General features: G+C 36.9%; 1 protein-coding gene across 2 annotated transcripts; it reads left to right on the forward strand.

Annotated features, from left to right (window-relative positions):
* Nucleotides 1–129: 129 nt before the first annotated feature.
* On the forward strand, nt 130–19558 carry LOC111146257 (nipsnap homolog 3A). Of its 2 annotated transcripts, XM_022501730.1 has the most exons (6): nt 130–322; nt 3237–3447; nt 5238–5396; nt 7115–7264; nt 18542–18628; nt 18724–19558. In XM_022501730.1, the coding sequence occupies exons 1-6, from the start codon at nt 263–265 to the stop codon at nt 18798–18800; spliced, it is 744 nt and encodes a 247-aa protein (XP_022357438.1). In that variant the 5' UTR covers nt 130–262; the 3' UTR covers nt 18801–19558. The 2 variants fall into 2 exon arrangements, with proteins under 2 accessions (XP_022357438.1, XP_022357439.1); XM_022501731.1 differs by lacking the exon at nt 7115–7264.
* The last annotated feature ends 374 nt before the right edge of the window (nt 19559–19932 follow it).

The following is a 19932-nucleotide window of genomic DNA, read 5'->3' on the forward strand; positions in this document are numbered from 1 at the left end:
GAGAGTCTGAGGAAACAAGCCAAGGACCAAAGGGCACGTGCCTTCCGAACGCGCCCGGCGCTGGGCCACTAAGCACGCGAGCCTTCGGGGGCGGTGCCCACGCCTCCGGCACCAGAGGCGGAGCTGAAGCCGCCGAGTCCCGCCCCCGCCTGCGTCCGCCAGTAATCTAGTCGCTGCTCTTTTCCAGGCGGGTAAGTCTTAACAGGAAGAATCTAAGAAAGAGTACCGGCTGGCTGTCCTTCCCAGCGCCCGAAGCCCCGCCATGCTCGTCCTCCGAAGCGGCCTGACTAGGGCTCTGGCTGCGCGGACGCTCGCGCCTCAGGTACCCGCCGCCCAGACGGCCAAGCCGTCCCCTGGGGGAGGGAAGCCGTCCCCTGGGGGAGGGGAGCGGGCGTTAGCGGGGAGCTCGCGGCCACGCGCATGCGTTGCCCAATTTTGCTCGCCCAGGCTTGCGAGAGCCGCGCATGCGGTCATCTCGTTCGTCGGTGCAGATTGCGGGCGTGGAACCGCCGCGGAGGTTCTAGTGGCTGTCCCAGATCCCGCAGGTGGGGCATTCCAGGACGCGCGGGAGGAAGCGGTGCGCAGTTCGGGGATGGTCCGGTGGCCAGTGTCGCCTCCCGGCCAATTCGCGACCAACCGCGAACAGGATTTTTCTGGCCTAGGTGCCAGGAAGCCCTGAGGACACCCCTGAAGCTCAGGCTGCTGCGTTTGCCACGTTGGGGCCAGCGCCTGGTGCTTTGCTTGCTGGTCGAAACTTCCCTACTGATTTTGTCGTTTGACAAGCCACCGCCCCCTCTAGACAGAAGGTAGAAGAGAACTAGGCCAACCATTCCGCAGGCAAAAGAACCGCCCCGCCCCCGTCGCAGTTAAACGAAATGTACATAACTTCCGAGCGTTTTGCAGAGAACCTTGAAGAGGAGGGCCAAGGTGCCGGTGGTGGAACATCCTGCCCACTGCCTTTTGCTGGGGGTGTCTTAGCCAGATGGGGCCAGGAACCTCGTAGCAAACATGATGATGACCTCACTTAACCTTAGATGAGAAACGTACGTAATAGATTTTTGTGATTCAGCCTTAACTGTCGGGACTTGGCCTATTCTGCACATCTGCAGGGTTGGTTTTTTTTTACCCCCTCTGACACTTAGGCTTGTACTTTTCTCGAAGGGTACAAGTCGAAGGGGATGAACCTATTCTAGAGACAGACGGTCTGCTGAAGACTGAGGAACCAACGATGACCTGTTCACCCAAGATTAGCAATCCAGTCTTTAATGTTTCCTGATTCTCACTCTACTGGGGCAGGGCTGAGTTATTCCGGAAAACTTTATTCTGAACTTTGACTTTATTAAATGTCAGCCAGTGGTTCTCATAAGTGAATTGGAAGTGAGTGCTGTGGAAAATGAGCCTTTCTTTGGAGATTAGGGGGCCTGAAGCACTCATGTTTCCTTCCTTAGCATACGGGTCCTGGATTGTGGCTGCACAGTTCCCCTCAACAAAGATCGCTGTACCCCTTCCCACACACATACACATCTCATTGCTTCATTGCTGTTAACCTCTCCCTGAGCTTTCCTATTGTACTCTTCTGCAGAAGATAATAAAAAATGTGCGCCTGTGGTCACCTATTTTGTTCTCCAAATACAAGGTCCATAAAAAAAAAACAATTTAAAAGCAGTTGTTTCAACCCCTTTGACCTAGTTTTGATACACTTATTTTTAAGCTATAAATATTAAGCAGTTTTCATTTGCATAGCATTGTTATTAGATTAGTAAAATGATACAAAAAAGAATGTCTGCCAAACCTAGCGGCAGCTGCCATTGTTTTTGATGGCAAATGTCAATCAGACAGTAAGAATATATATTCATCATAGACAGGAATGGGATGAACTCAAAATAGCTTATTATAATTCAGCCTTATACACAAGTAAAATACCATTGTGCTTTGTAAAACATACAGATAGATAGATCACATATATACATATATGTCAGAGCAAGAAGCCTACTGCTTTTGATTGTTGTACCAGGTAGTCAGCGTAAGCCCAAAATTCATCCATAGCTTTATAGGTATTAAAACTATTATAATAGATTATGCTGATGTAATCAGCTTTAGGAAATGTGCACATGCTAACCAAACTTATGTAAGATGGATTCGTAAATTAGAATACCATATGAGTGTGTCTGTGTTTATATACATATATCTGTGTATATATACACACATATAAACACATACAAAGAGGATAATTTCTGGCAAAGCATTTCCCGCTGAAAGTCCAATTCACTCAGAGAACCAAATCAAATTTACATAGTGAATATAGGACTATTAGAAAAGGAACTAATGGTTCTTAAAAAGTATTTCCATTAACATGATATAGCTGGGTGGGTTAAATGCCTTTCTTTAGACTGCATCTATAATGAAAAACATGACTCAGGAGTACCTGGGTGGTTCAGGAGGGTAAAGTGTCCAACTCTTGGTTTCAACTCAGGTCAGGTCGTGATCTCAGGGTCCTGAGACCCAGTTAAGGGAGCTTCCTCCCTCAGCAGAGTCTGCTTATCCCTCTCCCTCTGCTCCTCCCCACCCCCACAACCACCCACATCCCCCACCCCTCTCATATGAACTGTCTCAAATAAATGGATAAATAAAATCTGTCTTAAAATTTTTTAAAAAAAATGAATCAGACAATTGTGACTCATCGACTTTTTTGCCTTTACTAGCTTTACGCATTCTGTATTACAATGCAATTGGATAGGCCACAGTTTACTGTTACATTAGTTAAATTCCTACTAAATTCCTATCCTATTTTTTTTTAAGATTTTATTTATGTGTTTGACAGACAGAGATCACAAGTAGGCAGAGAGGCAGGCAGAGATGGCGGAGGAAGCAGGCTCCCTGCTGAGCAGATAGACTGACGCAGGGCTGGATCCCAGGACTCTGGGATCATGACCTGAGCTGAAGGCAGAGGCTTTAACCCACTGAGCCACCCAGGCGCTCCACCCACTCCGCCGCCCCGCCTTTTTTTTTTTTTTTTTTTTTTAAGAGAGAACACAGTGGGAGAGGCAGAGGGAGAGTGAGAACCTTAAGCAGGCTCCATGCTCAGCTCAGAGCTGGAGGCAGGGATTTCACAACCCTTAAATCATGATTTCAGTGGCAATCAAGAATACGGCACTCAGGGCACCTGGGTTTGGTTGTGGCATAGTGTTATAACTGCACCTTCCCAAAATACTTAAATTTGCCTTATCTTTCTTCAGGTGTGCTCATCCTTTGCTACAGGCCCCAGACAATACGATGGAACAGTCTATGAATTTCGTACCTATTATCTTAAGCCCTCAAAGATGAATGAGTTCCTGGAAAATACCAAGAAAAACATTCATCTTCGGACAGCTCACTCTGAATTGGTTGGATACTGGAGTGTAGAATTTGGAGGCAGAATGAATAAAGTGTTTCATATATGGAAGTATGGTATGAGTCATCAGCTTAAGTATTCAGTACAGATTCTCATTCCGTTAGATGTTACCCACAACTTAGCTACTTAGTTCTTGAATCTATATTGCTATAAATACATACAGGTGAAGTAAAACTTTTAAATAGCAATACCAAAAAATAAATTCAGTGATTGTGCCTCCCAGTGGTATACCTATAGTAACCCATTGCTGGAACCTTTCATTGCCATATGAGAATGTGAAAGTAAGAAAATGGCATCTCAGATTTCAAGTCATAAAATTATGAACCACACTTTAATTCTTAGGAAAAGTTAAGAATAGATGATTGTAAAGATGGTTTATGAAAAATTTAAAGCAATGATTTCAAGAACCCAGGTGGGTTAAGATCATAAAAGGAAAGTAGAATTTTTTTTTAATTGAAGTTATAGCTGGATATCAGTGTTTTAACAAATCATTCAAATGTCGGGGGGCTCTAGTGAAATAGAATAGGAGATGATACTAAACTTTGAAGCCCTTAACCTTCTGTAAGATATAATAAATCTGTTAGGTTTTGGAACAGTTTTATTTCTATACACAGTTTTATTTCTATTCACTGTCATTTTACTAGTTTAGGGAAGTAAAAGAAAAGGAATTAGAGTTCTTCTCATATTGAAGCTGATCTACCCCTGGTTTAGTAGAGGCAGGAGTATGGTTGATGGAATCCCCAGAATATATGTTACTCCATTGTCTAATCTTTCTGAAGTCCACAGTAGTACATCATAATATCCAAAAAACTTTTGATAATTTCATTTAGTATTTGGTCATCAGTGTCCAAAGTTAATAGCCATAAAATACCTTAATGTGAAAAGTGCTCATTCTATACTTAGTATGTCCATAGTTTAGAGGTTTTTCCCCAATTGTAGTAAAACAAACCCCATTAAAACACAATTTATGCTTGAATGCACCACCAGTTGAATTGTATCCCAGTTAAAAACAAAAAAACAAAAAAAATCTGCTAGTGCAATCCTGATAAAACTTACTTAAGCTCTAAGATAGATATTATTCTTTATCCTCAGCATGAACCATAGAAAACTATTTTGCCATTAGTTTTATGAAGCCGTTATAGTTCAATGTAGTACTGGGCCCATATGTTAGCAAAAATACGTACTTGTTTGGGAAACAAAAAGAAGAGAAATAGTACTAAGTAAAAAGAGGGGATGACAGAGAATCAGCCCTATTCCTTTGGAAACTGTTAGATCAAAGCAGTAGCTGTCAAAGTACATCTTAATTTCATTTACCTTAAATGTAATTCAAGGTATTTCTTGACCTGATCACCATCACCACCACCACCACAGAAAAACACTCTAAACTGCTGCTATAATTTAAATGCCTCAGTAAATAAGACTAGTTAATGTATACCGAGTTCTAACGAGGCTCCCAACACTGTTGTAAGCTCCTCTTGTGTACTAATTCATTTAATCTAAACAGTCCTAGAGGGAGATACTATATCATTATCCCCATTTTACAGAGTAAGAAATCGGCACAGAAAGATTTCATAACTTAACCTAAGTCACACAACTGCCTACTAAGTGGTAGAGCCTGTAGAGCCCACGGTATGACATTATCATTAGTTGTTTACATTTCTACTGCCCTTTCAGGCCATGAGAAACTTGGGGACAGATGTCACATCTGTATGTTCTCTCCAGTGATACAATACAGTATACTTCTGTGCCCTTGATGAACACTTGGTGAACTGAATGAAACCCAGAAAAAGTACAGGTGATTTTAAATTAATAATTTTTGGTTTTCTTACTCCTTCTTTTCCCATAGATAATTTTGCTCATCGGACTCAAGTTCGGAAAGCATTGGCCAAAGATAAGGAATGGCAAGAGCAATACCTCATTCCCAATTTGGCTCTTATTGATAAACAAGAGAGTGAGATTACTTATCTGGTGCCATGGTGCAAACTAGAAAAGCCTCCAAAAGAAGGTAAGTCCTCCCGTCTTAGTCACTTTGAATTCTGACAGAGAAAACACTGAAGATTTTAAGCTATAAAAACTCAAGTTCTACGAGAAAAGAAGTTAATCTTTGTTTAATATAGGAACGTATGTTGTTCAGATAAAAATAAATTGGTGCTCTTAGCTTACCTTTTTAAAAAAATGACCATTAAATAATGAAGTGTTTTTCCATATTGGTATCTTATTGATTCTTAAAGCTAACTATATGATAGAAAAAGTTGACATGGTCAGTAAAGGTTGATAAGTTGGGCCTTGGGAGCAGAGAACACATCTGTGGGTATGTGAGGAATAGTATGTGATACTCTGTCATAATTTTAAAATAATATAAACTTGTAAATATAAAAGTATTTTTCCATAAATGACAACTAATCTTAAATCTTAAGTATATATTTGCTTATTAAATTGACTAGGGGAATGAATTAACTGGAACTACCAAGCTATATTACTCTAGTCTAACTCTCGTGTCTTCCTCTTTCTTACTTCTCAGTTTGAAAGTAATTCCTAAAGATTTGTCTTCTTGCTGATTTCACTTCTTGCTGACTTAAAGAAATTATTACCTCAATCCAGTTTTAAACAAAGGTCAGATTAGCAAAAGAATAAACTAATTTAAGCGTTGTTTTATTTCCCCCATTATCCCCAACTTTGTAGTGCATTTTAGATTATAAGAGATTTGAAAATCTTATTTGGAAATTTATCCCCATAGCTTCCCCTCAGCTTTCAGCACTAACTAAATGAATTAGTTGGCTTCTCAAAAAGTATCAAATCTTAGTTCTTTTCCTCTGTGTTATTCCTGATTCTTCAGTAACTTGTGTATGTTTTTCTTGTATTTTCTAAATCTACTTGTCCCCTGGTTTCCTTCTCTTCACCTGGTCTGTCCTTCCATCCAGAAGGTAAAATGCTTTTCAAATATTTACCCAGATATTTAGGAATAATAAAACCCATCTTCTTTAGAGTTATTTTTTTCCTCAGAACTCAGAGACAGGGACGTCTGGGTGGCTCAGTGGGTTAAAGCCTCTGTCTTCAGCTCAGGTCATGGTCCCAGGGTCCTGGGATCGAGCCCCATATTGGGCTCTCTGCTCAGCAGGGAGCCTGCTTCCTCCTCTCTCTCTGCCTGCCTCTCTGCCTGCTTGTGATCTCTGTCTGTCAAATAAGTAAATAAAATCTTTAAAAAAAACAAACAAACTCGGAGACAGTCACTTCACGTATATTATTTGCTTGCTGTTCCTGTTGGAAATGGAATCTTACAGAGGAAATTATATAGAGAGATAAGTTAGTAGAAACTGGTAAGAAGAATGGAACTATAAGAGGCTAGAAATACTTCCTTATTCATTTCTTTATAAAACTACAGACTCAGGCAACTAAAAAATACTACTACATTATAAATTCTTACTAACTTTTGACAAATTTTATAGATTAAAAATAGCTTAGGATAATACCCGAACTATAGATTCCAACCATTCTTGTTTGTTATGTATGATAAGTATAATGACTGACCCTTAAACTAGGACAAGGACTTTCTAAACATAAAAGCAAAGAAGAACAATGCAGATTAATAAATATGCCTATAGGTATGCAGTATGATCCTCAAAATCTATAGATGTAGTTCGCCTTCCATTGGAACCAAACTGAACATGATTAGAAATTGCTTGTATGTGTTCTATAAAATAATTATTTTTCTCCCTGTTCTAGGAATCTATGAACTAGCTACTTTCCAGATGAAACCTGGTGGGCCAGCTCTGTGGGGTGACCCATTTAAAAGGGCAGTTCATGCTCACATCAATCAAGGCTACACAAAACTAGTTGGAGTGTTCCATGCAGAATATGGAGTGCTCAACAGAGGTACAGTTGTCCATTTCTTCTTATGAAATTGCAAAATACATGAGTGATCCACATTAAGTTCCTTTGGTCAGTTTTTCTCTGTTCTCATTATGGAATATATTTTGCTTTTTTTTGCCCAAGTTTTAGTTTTGTAATTTTAAGGGTTGAGCAAACCTGTTTTACATCTTTTTTTTTTAAGATTTTATTTATTTATTTGACAGAGATTACAAGTAGGCAGAGAGGCAGGCAGAGAGAGAGGAGGAAGCAGGCTCCCCATGGAGCAGAGAGCCCAATGTGGGGCTTGATCCCAGGACCCTGGGATCATGACCTGAGCCGAAGGTAGAGGCTTTAAACCACTGAGCCACCAAGGCGCCCCATTTTACATCTTATTTAGAATGTTTTTCACCTTATAAGTTTTTTTTTTAAATACTGTTCTTTTCCCTGATATATCAAAATGATAAAATTTTAAATACTGGAAGGAACCTGAAAGGTTCACCTATTTCTTTTATCACTTTATTTTCCTCTGAATGTACTTTTAATGATTTTTTTTCCTTTTTTCCCCCAGTTTTATTGAGATATAATTGATATATAAGTTTAGGGTATGCAACATAATGATTTAATATATTTATATGTTGTGAAGTGATCACCACAATAAGTTAACATCCATCACGTCAGAGTTACAAATTGTTTCTCCTTATGATGAGAACGTTTAAGATCTACTTTTTCAGCTTTCACATAAACGGTATAGAATAGGCGCCTAGGTGGCTCAGTTGGTTAAGTGACTGCCTTTGGCTCAGGTCGTGATCCTGGAGTCCTAGGATCAAGTCCCACATCAGGCTCCCTGCTTGGCAGGGAGTCTGCTTCTCCCACTGACCTCTCTCCTCTCATGCTCTCTCTCTCATTCTCTCTCTCTCTCCCAAATAAATAAATAAAATCTTTTAAAAATACATATATATATATACACACAATATAGAATTGTTAACTGTAGTCATCATGTTGTATATTACATCTCTAAAACTTACTTATCTTGTAACTAGAAGGTTGTGCTTCTTGTAACGTTTTTTAAAAAACTGGGCACCTGGGTGGCTCAGTGGGTTAAGCCTCTGCCTTCAGCCCAGGTCATGATCCCAGGGTTCTGGGATCAAGCCCCGCATCGGACTCTCCACTCAGCGGGGATCCTGCTTTCCCGTTTCTCTCTGCCTGTCTCTATGCCTACTTATGAGCACTCTCTGTCAAATAAATAAATAAAATCTTTTTTAAAAATTTATTTCTAGAGAGAGCACACATGCTCATGAGAGAGAGCAGTGGGGGGGTGCAGAGGGAGAGAGGGTCATAAGCAGACTCCACACTGAGTGTGGCACCCAATGAAGGACTCAGTCTCAAGACCCTGATATCATGACCTGAGCCAAAACTGAGAGTCAGACACTTAACTGCACCACTCAGATGCTCCTGTGATTTTTTTTATAAATAGCATTACTTTGGGTAGAAAGATTGTTTATGGGTGAAAAAGCAACATGTAGTTATTATAAATATTGAAAACATGGACAAGCCCAAAGAAAAAAAATTATCCATATTCCACCACTTAGGTATATATTTTATATATATATATATATATATATATATATATATATATATATATATGATATAAGCATATGGTTTACTAATTTAATATCTGAGATTTTTTTTTCACTTTATATATATATTTTTAAAGATTTTATTTATTTGACAGAGTGAGAGAGATCACAAGTAGGCAGAGAGTCAGGCAGAGAGAGAGGGGAAGCAGGCTCCCTGCTGAGCAGAGAGCCCGATGCGGGGCTCGATCCCAGGATCCTGAGATCATGACCCAAGCCAAAAGCAGAGGCTTAACCCACTGAGCCACCCAGATGCCCCTAAGATATTTAATTTTTTTAAACTTGAAAGATATTCCAATCAGAATTTCAGAGAGTTTTCTTGTGGCAAACTCTGAAAAATGTTTGTAAAGTTTACCTGAGAGGAAAAATGACTAAGAATAGCTAATAAATATTTGAAAGACTTATAATATCCGGTTGCCTCTTCATCTTCTCCACTTTATGTCCAACAGGCATCTCAAAACCTAACATATCCACAACTGAGCTCATACAGTCAACTTCCAATACATATGTTATAGATGTATATTCAACCTGGAAAATATATGAAGAGGACAAAAAAATATTAGATGCCTGTCTCATACCATATGCTAAAATAAAATCAAGATGCATTATGGATTTCAATTAAAAAATTGAATTCATACAATTACTAAAACAAAATACAGTGAATTTATTTAATAATGTGTATGGAAACAGTATTTCTAAGCAAAAAAAGCATATGAAGAAACTATGAAGGGAAAAAAGAATAGTTTTGTTATAAAAGAATGATTTTATGGGGTGCCTGGGTGGCTCAGTGGGTTAAGCCGCTGCCTTCGGCTCAGGTCATGATCTTAGGGTCCTGGGATCGAGTCCCGCATCCGGCTCTCTGCTCAGCGGGGAGCCTGCTTCCCTCTCTCTCTCTCTGCCTGCCTCTCTGCCTACTTGTGATCTCTGTCAAATAAATGAATAAAATCTTTAAAAAAAAAAGATCATCATCAAAACAAATCTAAACCACAATGAGATATCACCTCAAATCTGTTAGAATGACTAAAATAAAAACACAAGAAACAGCAAGTGTTGGCAAGGATGTGGAGAAAAAAGGAACCCTCATGTGCTGTTGGTCAGAATGCATGCTGGTGCAGCCACTGTGGAAAACAGTATGGAGGTTCCACAAAAAATTAAAAATAGAATTAACATAGGATCCAGTAATTCCACTACTGGATAGTTACACATATAATATGAAAACATGAATTTGAAAAAATACATGCACCCAGGTGTTTACTGCAGCATTAATTACAGTAGTCAAGATATGGAAGCAACCCTAGTTCCACTGATAGATGAATGGATAAAGAAGTTGTGATATCTATCTATCTATCTATCTAACCATTCATCCATCCATTTATCTATCTAATGGAATATTGATGAACCATAAAAAGAATGAAATCTTGCCATCTGCAACACAGGGATGGATATAATGCTAATGTATATAATGCTAAATGAAATAAGTCAATCTGGGAAAGAAATACCATTATGATTTCACTTATAATGTAATTTAAGAAACCAAACAGAAAAAAAGAGACCAAAAAAACCCCCTGACTCTTAAATATAGAGAACTGTTGTTGCTAGAGGGGAGGTGGGTGGAAGAGTGGGTGAAATAGGTGAAGGGAATTAAGAGTACACTTATCATGATGAGTACTGAGTAATGTATAGAATTATTGAAACACCATATTGTACACCTGAAACTAATATAACACTGTTACTTACACTGAAATTAAAAAAATAAATGAAAAATTAAAAAATGTCAAATATAAACAGATAAGCCTTTTTATTTATATTGTCAATTTTTTTGAGGGAAGAGAAAGCAGATATGAACCCTACAAGTTTAACTCATTTTTCTCTAACCTGTCTAATACTGTATCTATATAATATATCCTTATTAGGTAAATACTGACATCTCATTATTGTTTTAATCTGAATCTTCTTTAATATATTTTTAGTAGTCATCTGTGTCTACCTTTGTAGAAATATGTATGTATGTATATATTAATTTTTTCCTTTTTGATTTTATTTAGATATTTTGGGAGGCACAAAGTTTGAGCTTTATATAATAAAATCCTTTTTTTTTTTTTAAAAAGATTTTATTTATTTATTTGACAGAGATCACAAGTAGGCAGAGAGGCGGGCTCAGCCAGTTAAGTGGCTACCTTCGGCTCATGTGATCCCAGGGTCCTGGGATCAAGCCAAATATAGGGTTCCCTACTCTGGGGAACCTGTATCTGCCTCTGCCCCCTGCTTATTCTCTCTCTCTCTCTTGCTCTCTCTCTCTCTCTCTCTGTCTTAAATAAATAAAATCTTTTTTAAAAAGTGGATTAAAGACCTAAATGTGAGACCTAAAACCGTAACTCCTAGAAGAGAACATAGGCAGTAATTTCTCTGACATTAGCTATAGCAACATCTTTCTTGATATGACTCCTAAGGCAAGGGAAACAGCAGAAATAAACTATTGGGGCTACATCAAAATAAAAAGCTTCTGGGGTGCCTGAGTGGCTCAGTTGGTTAAGTGTCTGCCTTTGGCTCAAGTCATGATCCTAGAGTCCTGAGATCAAGACCCATGTCGGGCTCCCTGCTCAGCAGGGTGTCTGCTTCTCCCTCTCCTTCTGCCTCTCCCCTGGTTTATGTGCACTCTCTCTTATTCTCAAATAAAATCTTTTAAAAATTAAAAAAAAAAAAAGCTTCTGTACAGCAGAAGAAACCATCATCAATACTAAAAGACAACTTACTGAGAGAAGATACTTGTAAATGATAGATCTGATAGGGAGTTAAACACCCAAAATATATAAAGAACCTATACAACTTAACACCCAAAAAACAAATAATCCAATTAAAAAATGGGCAGAAGACATGTGCACACATTTCTCCAAACAAGGCATACAGATGGCCAACAGACACATTAAAAGATCATCATCGGGTGCCTGGGTGGCTCAGTGGGTTAAGCCGCTGCCTTCGGCCTCTGGTCTTTAATCCATTTTGAGTTTATTTTTGTGTATAGTGAAAAAAAGTGGTCCAGTTTCATTCTTTTGCATGTAGCTGGCCAATTTTCCCAGCACCATTAACTGAAGAGACTTTTTCTTTTGCTTCCTTTGCTGAAAATTGACCATATAGTTATCAGTTTATTTCCAGGCTCTCTATTCTGTTCCATTGATCTATGGATCTATGCATCTGTTTTTATGCTGGTACCTACTACAGATTTGTAGTGTATCTTGAAATTTGGGATTATGATGCCTCCAGTTTTTTTGTTCTTTTTCAAGATCACTTTGGCTATTCGGGGTCTTTTATGCTTCCATATAAATTTTAGGATTATTTATTCTAGTTCTGTGAAAAATGCTGTGGGTATTTTGATGGGTTGCATTAAATCTGTAGACTGCTTTGGGCAATATGGACATTTTAACAATATTGGGTCTCCCAATCCATGAGCATGGAACATCTTTCCATTTGTTTGTGTCATCATCAATTTCTTTCATCAGTGTTTCATAGTTTTCAGAATACAGGTCTTTCACCTCCTTGGTTAAGTTTATTCCTAGGTATTTATTTTTGATGCAATTGTAAATGGGATTGTTTTCTTAATTTCTCTTTCTGCTCCTTCATTATTTGTATATAGAAGTGCAACAGATTTCTGTATGTTGATTTTGTATACTACAGCTTTACTGAATTCATTTACCAGTTCTAGTAATATTTGGTGGAGTCTTTAGGGTTTTCTATATATAGTATCATGCCATCTGCAAATAGTGAGTTTTGCTTCTTCTTTACCAATTTAGACACCTTTAGGGGCGCCTGGGTGGCTCGGTCGTTAAGCCTCTGCCTTTGGCTCAGGTCATGATCCCAGGGCCCTGGGATCGAACCCCGCATCGGGCTGCCTCCTCAGTGGGAAGCCTGCTTCTCTCTCTCTCACTACCCAGCTTGTATTCTGTCTCTCGCTGCCTCTCTCTCTCAGTCAAATAAATAAAATTTTTAAAAAAAGATACCTTTAATTTATTTCTGTTGTCTGACTGCTGTGGCTAGGATTTCCAATACTATGTTGAATAAAAATTGTTGAGAGTAGACATTCTTACCTTGTTCTTGAATGCAAAGGAAAAGCTCTGTTTTTCATCAAGTATGATGTATGATGTTAGCATAGCGTTTTTCACATACGGCATTTATTATATTGATATGTTCCCTCTAAACCCACTTTGTTGAGGGTTTTTTTACCATGAGTGGATGTTATCCTTTGTTAAATGCTTTTTCTACATATACTGAAATGATCATATGGTTTTTATCCTCTTATTGATGTGATGTATCATGTTGATCGCTTTGCAAATATTGAACTACCCTTGCATCTTGGGAATAAATCCCACTTGATTATGGTGAATGATTTTTTTAATGTATTGTTGGATTCAGTTTGCTCATATTTTGTTGTAGATTTTTGCATCTAAGTTCATCAGAGATACTGGCCTGTAGGTCTCTTTTTTGTAATGTCTTCATCTAGTTTTGTTGTCAGGGTAATGCTGGCTTCATAGAATGAATTTGGAGGCTTCCCTTCCTCTTCTTTGTTTTTGAATAGTATGAGAAGAATAGGTATTAACTCTTCTTTAAATGTTTGGCAGAATTCACCTGTGAAGCCATCTGGTTCTGGACTTTTGGGGAGTTTTTTGATCAGTGTTTGAATTACATCATTTACACAGTCTATTTAAATTTTTTGTTTCTTCCTGATTCACTTTTAGGAAGTTTTATGTTTCTAGGAATTTATCCATTTCTTCTAGGTTGTCCAATTTGTTGGCATATAATTTTTCATAATATTCTCTAATTCTTTGTATTTCTGTGATGCTGGTTGTTATTTCTCCTCTTTCATTCCTGATTTTATTAAATCCTTGCTCTCTATCTGAACAGTCTGAGTAAAGGTTTATCAATTTTGTTGATCTTTTCAAAGAACTAGTCCTGGTTCATTGATATGTTCTATTTTTTTTGTTTGTTTCTATTTCTTTGCTCTTTTATTTCCTTCTTCTACTGGTTTTGGTTTTGTTTGTTCCTTTTCTTCTAGCTTCTTTCAGGGTAAGGTTCAGGTGTTTGATATTTTTCTTGCTTCTTGAGGTAGATCTGTATTACTAAAACCTTCCCTCCTGGAACAGTTTTTGCTCCATCCCAAAGATGTTGGACCCTTGTGTTTTCATTTTCATTCGTCTCCGGTATTTTTTGATTTCCACTTTGATTTCGTGGTGACCCATTCATTGTTTATGAGCATGTTATTTAACCTCAATGTATTTGTGGTCTTTCCAGAATTTTTCCTTGTGATTTCTAGTTTCATAGCATTGTAGTTGGGAAAGATATATGGTATAACTTCAGTCTTTTTTTAATTTGTTGAGACTTTTTTGTGGCCTAACGTGATGTATTCTGGAGAATGTTTCATGTGCACTTAAAAGAATATGTTTTCCACTGTTTTAGGATGCGGATATTCTAAATATACCTTTAGATTCATCTGATCTAATGTGTCATTCAAAGCCACTGTTTCCATGTTGATTTTCTGTTTGGATGATCTGTCCATTGATGTAAGTGGGGTGTAAAAGTCCTCTATTATTTTTGTATTACTATTGATTACTTCCTTTATGTTTGTTAATAGCTGCTTCATGCATTTGGATGCTCCCATGTTAGGTACGGATTTACAATTGTTACATATTCTTTTCGGATTGTCCCTTTGTGAGTATGTAGCGTCCTTCTTTATGTCTCATTACATTGTTTGTTTCCAATTCTATTTGTTGCTATCCCAGCTTTCTTTTCTTTGCATGATAAATGTTTTCCCATCCCTTCCCTTTCAGTCTGCTTGTGCTTGTGTCTTTAGGTCTGAACTGAGTCTCTTGTAGGCAGCATATAGACGTCTTGCTTTCTTATCCATTCAGTCACCTAGATTAGAGCATCTAGTCCATTTACATTCGAAGTAATTATTGATAGGTATGTACTTATTGCCATTGTGTGATTTGTTCTGTTTTTTTTTTTTTTTTTAATTTATTATTCTCTATTCCTTCTCTCTTCATTTGTGGTTAGGTGGCTTTCTTTAGTGATATACTTGGATTCCTTTCTCTGTATTTTTTGTGTATCTATTCCAGTTTTTGACTTGTGGTCACCATTAGGTTAAAATATAGCAGTCTATATTAGGTTGATGGTCACTTAAGCTTGAACCCATTTTAAAGCACTAAATCTTTACTCCTCTGCCCTCTATGTTTTAAGTATATGGTGTCATATTTTACAACTCTTTGTGAATCTCTTGACTTGATTTTTATAGATATACTTGATTTTACTGCTTTGTCTTTAACCTCCATACTGGTTTTATAAGTGATTAATCTTTTATTAACTTAATATTAATTTTTAAGTTAACTTTTATTAAGTTTATACATACCTCTGGAATTTTTTTCCTCTCCTCCTTTTCTTATTTCTGCTTACAGTCTTCCCTTTCCATTCAAAGAATCCCCTTTAACATTTCTGGTAAGGCTGGTTTGCTGACGGTGAACTCTTCTAAATTTGATTCATCTGAGAAACTCTTTATCTCTCCTTCTATTCTCAATGATAGTCTTGCTGCATAGCGTTTTCTCAGTTGCAGGTTTTTCCCTTTCAGCACTTTGAATATATCATGCCATTTGCTTCTCATCTGCAAAGTTTCTGCTGGAAAATCAGTTGATACAACCTTATGGAATTTCCCTTACATGTAACTGTTTTCTTTGCTGCTTTTGAATTTTTCTCTTTTTCAGTACTTTTGCCATTTTAATTAGTGTTTTGATGTGGACCTCCTTGGGATGATTTTGTTGGACATTCTCTGTGCCTCCTGAATCTGAATTTGTTTCCTTCTCCAATTTTCAGCTATTATTTCTTCAAATAAATTTGCTGGCTCTTTTGTCTCGTTTCTCTGGGATCCCTATAATGTGAATGTTATCACACTTGACCGTGTCACTGAGTTCCCTTAACCTGTTCTCATTTTTTTAATTAATCTTTTCACTTTCTCCTATTCAGCTTGATTGTTTTCCATTACAGTCTTCCAGCTTATTGGTCCCTAATATTATTCCTCTAATATATTATATATTCCCTCTAGTGTGTTTTTTAATTTCACTTACAGAGTTCATCTCTCCCTGGCTCTTTTTTATATTTTCTGTCTCTTTTTTGCGGGTCTCACTGAGATATTTTCTCAAGTCCAGTGAGTATATTTATGAGCATAATTTAAATTCTCTATCAGGTATGTAGCTTCTGTTTCATTTTGTTCTCTGGCTGGATTTTGTCCTGTTGATTCATTTGGGACATAGTCTTCTGTGTCTTCATTTTGTCTAACTCTCTGTGTCTGTTTCTATGTGTTAGGCAAGTAATGGCCTTATGAAGAACAGGTTATGTAGTGCTCTGCAGTGCAGTGTCCCCTGTTCACTGGCCCTTCCAGAGTGACTCTTAATGTTGTATCACCGTACTATTGTGGCTGAGCCACATTTGCCTTCAGTCCAGTTGCTGCAATGGTGATTTTTGCCAATTGTGGGCAGGGTTTGGTTCCTGTGTTGTTAAGAGGCCAGTCTGAGGCTGCCTTGGGCAAAAAACCTTAATTTTTTGAATCATCTTTGCCAATATTAAGGAAATATGCATGGAGATGTAGGTGTGTTTAGTTATACAAGAAGGAAATTTGAAATGACATAAAATATATAGCCATATTTAAATAATGAGATTAAAGATTTTTTAACATTTCTAATTTACTATAATGGACACGTATAATTTTTGCAAGGATTAAGTTATTAAAAATATGTGTGCACACACTGTAACCTTGGGGCACCTGTGTGGCTCAGTCAGTTAGGTGTCCAACTTGTGATTTTTGGCTCAAGTTATGATCTCATGGGTCATGAGATTAAACCCTGAATTAGGCTCTGCACTTAGCAGGGAGTCTGCTTGAGATTCTCTCTCTCCTTCACCTTCTGCCCTTCCCCCATTCATGCACGTGTGTGTTCTCTCTAAAATAAATCCTTAAAAAAAAAAAGAAAGAAAATGTGTCTCCACACACACTTTTTAATCTTAATCCATTCTTAGTGTACTAGGAGAATGGTAGTATGCTGAGTATAAATCGGTACATCATTTCTGGAGGACAGTGTATATTATATACACTGTATATTTATAAATGTCTATATATATAAGATATACTGTTTGGTTCTCTCAATTTAAATTTTAGGAGTTTATATTAAGAAAATATTCAGATCTAGACTGCCTGGGTTTGAATCCCAGCTTCACCACTTATAACTTTGTGACCCTGGGTAAGTTACTTAACCTCACTGTGCCTTAGTTTCCTCATCCATAAAATGATACTAATAATCAACCATCTAAAATTATTATGAAGACTAAATGAGTTAATACATGCAAAATGCTTAAAACCAGGTCTGGCACATAATCAACACCCAAGAAATATTAATAGTAGTCGTCATCAGCTTTGTAATTATTACAGATACGTGTTTAGATGCTGCTCTAATGTTTATGTCAGCATTGTTTACAATAAAGAAACATTTTTATGTAATATGAATATAATCCAGAAAAAATATATGTATCATCTACATCATGTATTTATATAACCACAAACTTTTATGTTTGTGTATAAATATTCATAAAAGTACATGTATATATACACATAAATATGGAGAGAAATACAGAAAATACAAAAGCGTTTTTTTTCTAGGTGGTATAGAAATGACTCCTCTTTTCTCTTTTTATCCACATTTTCCTATACAGCTAACATATCTTACTTTGTAATAATTAAAAATTTATAAAATGTTATGCACAAAAATATTCCATATTTCAAAAAAATAATATATTAATCTAATTGGTCAGGGGTTTGGATAAGAAGTTCTTATATCTATAGGGAAGAATTCACATAGCCATTAAAAATTAAGGTTACTGCCATGGGAAATATGCATTGTTGAATCTGTTGTTAAGTGTAATATATAGTATGACCCTAATTTGATTTTACTCATTTGTTTAAAGGAAATGTGCTAAATGTCAATAGAGGTTCTCTCGAAATGGTTAAAATTATGCTACTTTTAATTTGCTTCTTCATATCATCAAATTTTCATTAGTAAACACAATTTTTATAATCTTCCTTTTTTAAATAAACTAAAATGTATTAGAAAGTCATGAAGCCTCATTCTAGACTTAATTGTGTGTTTAGTGTTATTTACTTTACCTTTCCAGCCTTCTGTTTCTTCATCTATAAAACCTGTTTGATTAATTAATTTATAAATTTCTCTCCCAAATCTCTGACCCCCTCTGAAATCTTTTTTTTTTAAAGACTTTTTTTGTTTTTTATTTTTATTTATTTATTGGTCAGAGAGAGAGAGAGAGAGGGAGAACACAAGCAGGCAGAGCAGCAGGCAGAAGCAGAGAGAGAAGCAGGCTCCCTGCTGAGCAAGGAGCCCGATGCGGGGCTCGATCCCAGGACCCTGGGATCATGACCTGAGCCGAAGGCAGAGGCTTTAACCCACTGAGCCACCCAGGCGCACCCCCTCTGAAATCTTATTATAACATACTTAATGTTACCTTTCTGTTATTCACTATTTTGATTTAAAGAACAAGACTTAATATTTGATTAATTTTTCTCTATTTCTTACTTGTAGTAACACCATAGTCTTTAGAAGCTATTTTTGGTTTATTTCTGCAGTTCACGTTCTTTGGTGGAATGAGAGTGCAGACAGTCGTGCAGCTGGGAGACATCAGTCTCATGAGGATCCCAGGGTTGTGGCAGCTGGTAAGCTATTTCTCCAGGCATGAATTATTCATACAACAAATTTGATTCAGTTTTTAACTTTATATGCCTTCTTATGGAATGTTTTTTTTTTCCAGTTCGGGAAAGTGTTAACTTCCTTGAGTCTCAGCAGAATATGTTTCTGATTCCTATGTCATTTTCACCATTGAAATAGTTTTCCATTGAAATACAAAGCATTTCACTAACTGTTATAAGATGTGCCTGCTATGGTGCTTAAATTCTCCCAAGAGATTCTCATTTTTATTTGAAGGAGGTGGTAAGTTAATTTGCTATGTCCTTTGCATTTTTAAAAGCTGGTCTGCCCATTGTCACTACCATGAGGAAATAGTTCTGTTCATTTTCCGTTTGGCATTTTAGTATCTGTCATACATTAAAAATTCTTGTCATTCCTACAAGATCTTGGTTTTTCATTGTTTCAGAGTGTCTCTTGTACTGTGTTTTGACAACCCTCTGCTTTTATAGCATTTCCTTATGTTGAAGTGACTATGTCACATTTCCATGCCTATAGTAATATTTTTAAATTATTTATATACATTGGCATCCTTCTCATGTCTATTTTTCTGAAATTTTAAAAGTTTTTGTCCAGTAAAATTTATTTTGTAATACTGAATGGGATTCATAAAAATATTAAACATGTTTATTATGGAAAAGTACAGTATCATCTGTATCATCTCTATTAATTCTGGTTTTTACATTAATAATTACCTATGTGGAAAATAATGTTATTAGATCCTATTAAAAACTGTTGAAGACTCATTGGTTTATATGCTGAAATACCTTCATTTACAATTTATTTTTCTATTACTTCACTTTGGATTACTATTTAACGAAGATACCTGGAACAATCTATCTGTGATAATGAGATATTTATGGTTATGAAAATGTTTGCCTTAATAAAAGCCTTCAAATAAATTGAGTCTTTTTTTGTGTGTTTTATATTTGTATCCTCTTACCTGGAACTATTGTGTTGCTATAAGATAATGAGACAATAATACATACACTGTCTTGAGGCATCTGGGTGGCTCAGTCAGTTAAGCGGCTGCCTTTGGCTCAGATCATGATCCCAGGGTCCTGGGATCGAGCCCCATATTGGGCTCTCTGCTTAGTGGGAGCCTGTTTCTCCCTCTCCCTGCTGCTTCCCCTGTTTGTACTCTCTCTGTCAAATAAAGAAAAAAATATTTTAAAGAATAAATTAAATAAATAAATATGCTGTCTTTATTGTAAGTATTAAGTTACTTCAAGTAAATAGCATTCTAATAACCCTACAAGGAGAATTTCTTTAGTAC

This window comes from Enhydra lutris, unplaced genomic scaffold (assembly GCF_002288905.1).
Source record: "Enhydra lutris kenyoni isolate GAN:26980312 unplaced genomic scaffold, ASM228890v2 scaffoldscaffold13, whole genome shotgun sequence".
NCBI lineage: Eukaryota > Metazoa > Chordata > Mammalia > Carnivora > Mustelidae > Enhydra > Enhydra lutris.